Below are 9,438 nucleotides of genomic sequence, written 5' to 3'. Positions count from 1 at the left end.
AGCTCAAAAGGGCCCAGGTGTCTTGCTCCCGCACGGCGAGAGGTGCGGGGCGGCGCGCGCCTGCGCGGACCTGGCTCTCACCACCCCACGACCGCAGCATCCCTGCGCAAGAGTCCCAGCAGCGCGGGCGGGAGGAGGGGCGGCGGCCCCTCCGCCCCGCGCGCGGCCACGTGACTCGGGCCGAGGGGATTGGAGCGGCGGCGGAGCGAGGCGGCAGACTGGTGCTGCGCCTGGAGCTCACGGCGGGATCTCCTCCTCCTCTTTCTCCTGGGAACCTGGACGGTACCTTCTCCTCCGCCCGGCTAGTCGGCGCAGCCGCCGCAACCCTACCTCCGCGGCGCCCCGAGGAGGAGGAGAAGACGCAGCTGGGCCGCCGCCGTTAGAGGGGTCCCCGGCTGCCTCTCACTCCGTCGGCCGTCGCCTCCGGGGTCAACCCGCCCGCGGTGTCTCCGCTTTCTCCTCCCGCTGCCGCCGGCGCCCGCTTACAGCCGCGATGGGGCTCTTGGACTCGGAGCCGGGCAGTGTCCTCAACGTGGTGTCCACGGCGTTGAACGACACCGTGGAGTTCTACCGCTGGACCTGGTCCATCACAGGTAAAGCGGCTGGCTGCCCCGTCTTCGTCCGGCCCTGCAGTCCCTCGCTCCCTGCGGCTTTTGGGATGCTGCGGATCAGAGGAGATGCGGGGCGCGGGGACCGCGGTCTGGCACTGGTTAATCTGATCCGAACGTTAAGGCCTCCCCCTCCCCCCGCGACGCTCGCAGGGTTTTCCTCTGAGCTTCCATCTCTCGTCAGCTTCTCGGATGCTGGGGCTGACATATCAGATGGAGCCTGGGCTGCTAAGAGCTCGTCGCAGGAACCACTCCACCCTGTACTCCCACATCTCCCAGTCTCGTCTGGAAGTTTTAACTTATGCACAGGATTGGTTTTAACATTTACTAATAATAGTCCTTTTGTAGAGATGGCTGGGGGAAGGAGGAGAGCTTCAGTGGTAGCTGTCTTTTTTTTGCGTCTCTTCGGCCTCCTGGTTGCATTGACACAATCTGCTAAACCTTCTAGTGTTTAGTCTAACTCATCCATCTATACCATAATTTGGAACAAAAAGTAAAAAGCCATTGTTTGTCCTCTTGAACCTTGCAGGATGTTAGTTTCTGAGGCTTTTTCAGCAGCAAATATGTTTGAAGTGATTGTCTATAATGGCTTTGCGCAGTGCAGTGCAGTTAGGGGGTGGGGGAGGCTAAAATACCCGGAAAGAAATAAGTCTTTAGGAAGGGGGTCTCTCTACAGCAGCACCTAGAGGTCGTCCCAGCAGCCTGCATGTATACAATTTTCTTAAATTAGCAAACTTTTTCCCCTTAGCGGTTGTAGTTTGACAGGGATCGTCTATTGGTGGATTTATGCAGCTCTTCTAGTGGGAGCAGTTGGGCTATTATGTTATTTTTACATTTTGCCATTGATTTTCTTAATTTGCTTCAGTTGCTTTTGGTTTTAAAGCATTTAAAAGTTTTTGAAATTACAAAAAAATTAGCCTAACAGGATTTTAGAAATGATCTTATGATTTATAATTTTCTAGTCCTTTTGCAGTGTGGCACTGCATCTCCAGCAGTGGAGGAGAGTAACCTTACACATTATGACTCTGCCTCCTTTCCCTAGAAATGAAAATATATTCCTGTAGTTTTGTATTTGTTGTCAGAGTAAATGGAACCGTGGTTACAGCGTGATTACAGTACAATATGTGGGATACATTTTGTAAAGAAAAATGTGTGCTGGAACTATTTCTGTGTGAGACAAAATGATTCTTCAACATTGATGTGGCTTTAACTTCTTCAGCTAGGAATCTCATGTTTGGCACTGGTAAATAAGCTGTTTTAATTAGCCCTTGCAGTTGGAAATGGTTAAAAGGCAGTTTTTAATGGAGTCTTTCTTTAAATCTTCTATGTGCTGTTACACTGAGGTTACCCTGTACCTACGAGAGCTGGGAAAGATGTACCCATCCCTTCATCTCTGATTTTGGTTATTTAAGCATTGCATCAGGGTTTCCCATTACACAATTGTGCAGAGCTGAACATCAGCTTTGGCAGATAATTGTACTTTGCATACTTTAGAGTACAGACATCGTCAAGGTCCTCCAATCTCAATTCAGCCAGAGCCACACCCAGAAGTTCTCATTCCTGTCTATTATTCCCTTCCTATCTCAGAGCTTTCTTACTTCTCGAGTCTCAGAAACAAAAACTGAGTGCAAAGGTAGAATACACCTTTCTGTGTTGGTTAATTCCTTCCTAATGATGCTGCTGTAAAAAATATGAAAAAGATAGGAAATTTTGTGCAGTTGCTTCATGTGAAAACTTGCTACTAGCCTGTGAAGGGCATATAAGATAATATTGTAGACCAAGTCTGAGAAGTGAGAGTAGCCACTGGAACACAAGTGACCTCTCACTAGCAAGTTAGAGGGAAGGTATTCACCCATGCCCTGGCTATCCACTTACGAAACCTGAGACTGCTTCCTTGCTTTCTGTAATGAGCTACCTGCTGTAGGTAGATGGTATTTCTTAAACCAACTTAGAGGCTTAGTGGGATATAGTTTGTTCTGCCTTTCTGCTGTGAGGAGAAATATTTTTTTAGATGCAGGCAGGACAGACCTGAACCCCATGGTGTCCCATTTCCTTTCACCCCCTATCCTATGCTCTCCGTGCTACCTTTCTTTCACAACTTCACACTGCTCTCCACAAGGATTTCCTCTTGCTATAATTTCATGAAAATCTGAGTGAAGGAGTTTCAAAGTAGAAGAGTAGCTTATTAGATGAAGCTGAATAAAAGTTGATGAGTCAGATGTTTGGAAAGAGGGAGAAATAAAAATGGGTGGAGAGAAAAGATGGTCTTGAGAAATAGAGGTGAGTGATGAAAGGACACAGATTATTCAGAGAGCAAGATACGAACTAGGCTCTGTGCCCTTGAGTGCTTTCATTCCCAGACTGTAGTTACATGCTTCTATCTCCGTTTTATTAGTCCATTAAATATTTCTCTCCACTGAAGTTTCTACCTAAGTGTAATTGAGTGTATCTGCTTTGGACTGTCATAACAAGAATAGTTACAGATTTGTAGAGTATATTTGGTGATGCAAGAGATCTTTTGCCCTAGGGCAAACGGTTTCTGGAAAAATATCATTTTGTGCTATTATATCAAATGGTACTATTTAATAAAACATACGGTGATGCTCAAAGCAATGTATAAAAACTGGGCTTTTCAAAGGCACATGTCTAGCAAATATAGAATATGACCCATAGAGTATTAACACAGATAATGTTACTTTTACTATAATTGTTAGCACTGAAGATTTTTTTTAATGTTTGTTTATTTTTGAGAGAGACAGAGACAGAATGTGAGTGGGTTAGGGACAGAGAGGGAGCCCGATGCGGGGCTCAAACTCATGAGCTGTGAGATCATGACCTAAGCTGAAGTCTGATGCTCAACCAACTGAGCCACCCAGGAGCCCCAGCTGTTAACACTTTATACATTAGTATTGAAACTTTGAAAAAGCTGTACTTTAGGAAAAACAACAAAAATAATTCTCTACTTCCCTATATTATATTTTTAGAGATTTTGAACAATGAGTTAATCTCGGTGCATATTACACAGGAAAGTATAGACTGCTGTAGAACTTTATACTAGTTGGTGGCAGGGGAGTAGGTATTCTGATGTTATTGAACTTTTTTTCCTAATGTTCTTTTACTTTATGAGTACATTAAAATTATTAGGACTGGGATACTAGGCTCAAAGTATATAAAATCAAAGTTGTATGTAAAATTTTAAACCTGGTGAATCTTAGTATTCTCCAACTTATAAATACCCAAATTATCTACAATATCTATTGTATTTGTTTATTAAAATAAATGCTTATTAGTAGCCTTTTGTGTAACTGAATATAGCATAGAAATATCCTACAGAGTTAGTAGCCAGCATGCCTGCAATAAGGCCAGCTGTCTCCTGAACTGCCATATTTCTTTTTGGCAGCATGTTTTTAAACAGCCATTGTTCATGGAGTACGTATTGGTAGTGGTGGGGAGGGGGGCGGGGAGTGGAGGTGGTTGGCATTCCTCTCTGTTTACAGATAATAGTAGCCCATATTTTGATGCAAAATTTGTGTTTACTTGGGAGTTAAACTTAGAGCATAAAGGGCCTGCTTATTTTTGGAGGGGCAGAAGGGAGAGGAGGATGAGTGGTACAGGAGGAAGGAAGACTCTTGTAGGATGATGATGAAATTTGGAAGCAAGGCTTGTATAATGATTTATTCTTTTCTCCTTACCATGTGTAGGCATAGTTCTGGGCTCTGGAGAAAGAATGAGGACACTTGGTCACTGCACCCATGCAGCTTATGAAGTCATGGCTATTCCACCTTGGGAATCCAAAGGGTCCTTTGAAGGCATGATCTGTGATTCTGTGATCTGTCAGATTTAGGCCTAGCTGGTGCCTAGGAAAGTCAGAAAAGTCCTTCTTTACTATTCTTATCTTTACTTCTTTTACCTGCAGTACGGTCTTGAGTTGTAAGAAGAATATACAAGCCCTATTTTTAGAATATTTCAGCTGTCACCATGTGGAGTTGATGTGAATATTGTCAGAGAGTATTTGTATAGGTAGACTAAGGAGAAGGGCTTCAAAGACTAAAAATTCATGGAACTGAGAATGTGTTTTAGGGTCAGTGAGTCATCCTGATTTGCTAAAACTGGGGGTGTGTGAGAGGGGACATTTAACTCAGCTCATATAAGCTGGGGTAAAAGGTCTGTCCCTGGGAGTGCTAGGCCCACATGCTAGCATGTGTTTTAAACATGTTACAATATATTTATATTAGTTTTATTATTTGTCACAGTTAATGTATAGTCTTTAATCTTTGTTATTGTCTAAAGTATGTTTTGTTTGTTTGTTTGGCCTAGCCTGCAAGCCTAGTTACCATTTTTGATGTTTCTTTGAGAAAAGGCATTCTAAATTCCAGGCAGCTAATTAAAGATAAATATGTGGGACATCACCAGCTCCTAACATGAGATCTCCCTTAGCTAGTGTTTTCAGTGAGGTCCTAGAGCTATCCTTCTCTCTCATAACCTCCCTGAAGCTTCTAAAAGGTCCACACCATTTTAGGATTTTTTTGTTTTTGTTCTTGTTTTGGTGGTAGACTCTTAGACTTTAATGTCTGCTACTCTTGTCCATTCCGCAACAGCCTCATAGCAGAACATCCAATCACAGATGAAATTACAGGAGGGTAAAACAATGCAAATTCTAAAACTGGTGTCGGGACAGTTTTATACAGTTAGATATTTTGGCTTAGGAAGATGAGGTTTTACGAATTACATAGGTAATTATGTCAGACAGTGCTTTTGTGAGCCACAAAAAAGTTGGTTATCCTTTTAAAATTGAATTTGTTAGATTTTTTTTTTCTCAAGTCGTATGATAATGTCATTAGTGAGTGATTTAATATTACTAACCTAAGTATTATTTTGGATTTATTGAGTCATTTATTATTTCAAATTAGACATATAAGCACATAGAGAAGGATTCTATAACAGAGCAGACTCTTTTCTCACTTTAGATGGCTCTTTTTTCCTTTTCATGATTTGGACATTTTTCCTTTTAAAAATTAAGGCACTAGGGCACCTAGGTGGCTCAGTCAGTTAAGCTTTCGACTTCAACTCAGGTCATGATCTCACGGTCTGTGAGTTTGAGCCTGCGTCGGGCTCTGGGCTAATGGCTCGGAGCCTGGAGCCTGCTTCCGATTCTGTGTCTCCCTCTCTCTCTGCCCCTCCCCCGTTCATGCTCTGTCTCTCTCTGTCTCAAAAACAAATAAATGTTAAAAAAAATTTTTTTTAAATAAAAAAATAAAAAAATAAAAAAAACCAAGGCGCTATTGTTTTATTTTCCCTTAGAATGAGAATGAATTCTAATATATTTTTAAAACTCACCAGAGTTTTGACTTTTAGAAAAGAGAAGGGAGGAAATACAATGGACTTTCGAAACCAGATTTCCAAGTTTCCTTTTCAGTCTCGTCAGCCTGTAGTATTTCCTCACCCACAGACCTGTAGCTCTAGCCAACTTGGATAACTCCCTCTTGAGTAAATCATGCCCATGTCTGTCTTTGTTTCTCAGTACACTGTTCCCTTTGCCTTTGCTGCCCTTTCTCCTCTCTACCTCTCCAGGAGCACTGCAGTAGAACCCAGCTCAATTGCCCTCTTTCACAAAGCCTTTCTTGGCCTTGGTACCCTTGGAGCAGTTCATTCCTTCATCTGATCCCATTCCTGTTAGCAATTGCTCATGCATTTCCTTGTGCCATTCCTTCTGTAACTCTATTTTCTTGAACCGTCTTAACCTTCATTATTATTTACCCTTTCACCTCTTTGTATTTTTCTCCCCAACACTAGGGAGTATCCTTGTATTTGTTGATTTGATACGTGTCAAGAGATGACCCCCTTAATCTAGCGTATTTTCAAATAGTGATACATTCTGTTGCTAAATACTAATAATGTTTGGTGCCACAGTAAATTATATAAAGTTTTTTTAATGACCTTTATCATAAATTAGCCATATTCAATTGATGTTGACTAAATTTAGTGAAGGAATCAAACCATTAAATCATTTATTAGCACAAAACTGTTACTTTTGAGAGATCTGAAATCAGATGTAATTCTTTCTTCCTATCTATGTGGAAGTATCATGATGAATGTGGAAGTGAGGAGGGCAGCGTGGACTGGACTGGGATTTAGATGACCAATGCTTTAGTCTTACTAATTAGTTGGGAGACTTTGGACAGGTCCCTCTTTCCAATCTCAACTTTTTTCATCGGTAAATTGAGAGAGTTGAATCAGGTCATCTCTAAGGTCTCACCCAGCTCTTAAATTCTGGATATATATGCAATTAAAAAAAATTATTTAAATAGGTCAAGCAATTTCCTATAAACATACATTGATCGGTAATTTAAAAACCTCACTCTATGCAATAATTTTAATCTTTTCCAACAAACCTGTTATTAGTGTTGCTAAGATAGTAAAAATAACAATAGATTCATATTTAATCTTTTTTACTTTCTTATCTGCTCCATAAGAAGTAGGTAAAGGAATAGAAAAACAAAGGGATACAGATATTTAAGTACCTGCTTTGACATAGCACTGTTTGTTGCCATTTTACTGTACCTATTTAATCATCTAGATATTTCTTGAATATCAAGAGTTGCCTATATTGTCAAAGCTAATAGCAATAAGATTAAATAATTAGTTTATTGTACATTATATACAATATATACAATTATGTGTTACATTTATTATGTAATATATGACTTCTGAGGATGGCTTGTTATGTGGTTTGGGGCAAGTTCATGATTCTTTGTGTTTCATATTTCTACCTGTACCATGAGATGGTTGAAACAGTATCATCTCTTAAGGCCACTTTATTGAATTCTCATAATAACTCCTAAAGTGATGGCTTAAATAGTCTAAACTTAATCTTACTTTACATTCTTTCCTACAGAAAATGCAAAATTTTATCATATGTCGTTACAAAAGATTTTCAGTTATAGGCACTTTATGAGCATTTCTAAAATTTGAAGGTATGGCTTAAAATTTTTGTAAAATTGCTACAAATATGTAGGTCTTAGTATATGGGGTAAACAAAAAAATTAAATAATTTTGTTGTAAATATGTCCTTAACCAAATGTGAATTTTAAAAACTCTTAATTTTGTTATTTTTTCCCATAGAATATTGTCATTTTTAAATACCTGTCAATATATTTTGATTACATTTAAATTAGACTACAAATCTTGGAATTTGAAAGGCAAATGCATTAATCCACTGAAGGAATCAGTTACTCACTGTTAGGTGTAATCACAGATAGGCATTGTGATTTTGAACTGGAGCATTCAAAGGAATAAGCTTTCTTTTCATTTTTATTTATTAAATAAAAACTAAGGCACAATTATGTATTGTTAAACAAGTTCATATAGTTTTGCACACCTATGTTCATGGCAGCATTATTCACAATAGCCAAGAGGTGGAAGATGTCCATTGGTGAATGAATGGATAAACAAAATGTAGTGTGTACATACAAGGGAATGTTATTTAGCCTTAAAAGAGAAGGAAATCCGATGTATGCAATAAAAGGGTGAGCCCTGAAGACATTATGCTAAGTGAAAAAAACCAGTCACAAAAACAAATATTGATGATTCCACTTATATAAGCTCTCTGAAGTGGTCTAATTCAAAGAAACAGAAAGTACAGTGTTGATTGCCATGGCCTAAGAGGAGGGAAAGATGGGGAGTTGTTTAATAGGTAGAGAGTTTCAGTTTTGCAAGGTGAGAAAGTTCTGGAGATTGGTTGTACAACACTGTGAATATACTTAATATCATTAAACTGTACACTTAAAAACGATTAAGTCAATTTTGTTATGTATTTTCACCACAATTTAAAAAATTCATATATTATAAAATTAATATAGCACCTGTAGAAATGATCTTTCTTCAGTGTTCAGTGGTACAACAGTTGATTCTGTGAAAATGTATAAAGGAAAACCTCATTAAAAATGGAATTGGGAAGTCGTGAAGGGAGAACTCTCAGGCATGTACCATTTGTCACAGCCTACTTTATATACTCCCACAGACAAGAAGAGGCTTACTTTAATACCCTAGCAGGAGGAAGATTTTCTCCTTGGCCAGCAGCAACCCAGCCAATGAGAAGTTGCCACAGCCCTGAACTCTCACCCTCTTCCCATGGACCATTCTTAACAACCTCTACCAACTTGTTTTTTCCCCTCTATTAAAAGGATCCTCTCGGGGCACCTGGATGGCTCAGTCCGATTTCGGCTCAGGTCATGAGCTTGCAGTTTGTGAGTTCGAGCCCCGCGTCGGGCTCTGTGCTGACAGCTTGGAGCCTGGAGCCTGCTTTGGATTCTGTGTCTCTCCATCTCTTGGCCCCTCCCTTGCTCATGCTCTGTGTCTCTCTGTCTCTCGATAATAAATAAACGTTAGAAAAAACAAATTACAAAAAAAAAAAAGGATGCTCTCCTCCTTTGTTCTTAGGACTTTCCTGTGGTTCACCATGGTTTGCATGTTCAAAATTGTAATTTCTCTGCTCTCCTCACATAAATTCATTTTGTTGTTAAACTAAATATCTATTTTATTCGGGGCGCCTGGGTGGCTCAGTCGGTTGGGCGACCGACTTCGGCTCAGGTCATGATCTCGCAGTCCGTGAGTTCGAGCCCCGCATCGAGCTCCGTGCTGACAGCTCAGAGCCTGGAGCCTGTTTCAGATTCTGTGTCTCCCTCTCTCTCTGACCCTCCCCCGTTCATGCTCTCTGTCTCAAAAATAAACGTAAAAAAAAAAATTTTTTTTTAAATAAATAAATATCTATTTTATTCTTTAAGTTTTTATTGTTTTATTTTTTCAGCTTACAATAAAATGGCTTTAAAAA

General features: G+C 40.2%; 1 protein-coding gene across 1 annotated transcript in view; it reads left to right on the top strand.

The window, feature by feature from the left end:
• The first annotated feature begins 228 nt into the window (after positions 1–228).
• The window catches only part of ELOVL4 (ELOVL fatty acid elongase 4), a 32,431-nt gene continuing 23,221 nt past the window's right edge, over positions 229–9,438 (top strand). The window contains exon 1 of the mRNA XM_042939219.1: positions 229–593. Within this exon, the coding sequence (XP_042795153.1) occupies positions 494–593 (100 nt within the window). The 5' untranslated portion in view covers positions 229–493. The remainder of the gene's footprint in view (positions 594–9,438) is intronic.

The sequence above is a fragment of the Panthera leo genome, chromosome B2, assembly GCF_018350215.1.
Source record: "Panthera leo isolate Ple1 chromosome B2, P.leo_Ple1_pat1.1, whole genome shotgun sequence".
NCBI classification, from domain to species: domain Eukaryota; kingdom Metazoa; phylum Chordata; class Mammalia; order Carnivora; family Felidae; genus Panthera; species Panthera leo.
The sequence above is the reverse complement of the archived record's forward strand: the minus strand, read 5'-3'. Positions and strand labels throughout refer to the sequence as shown.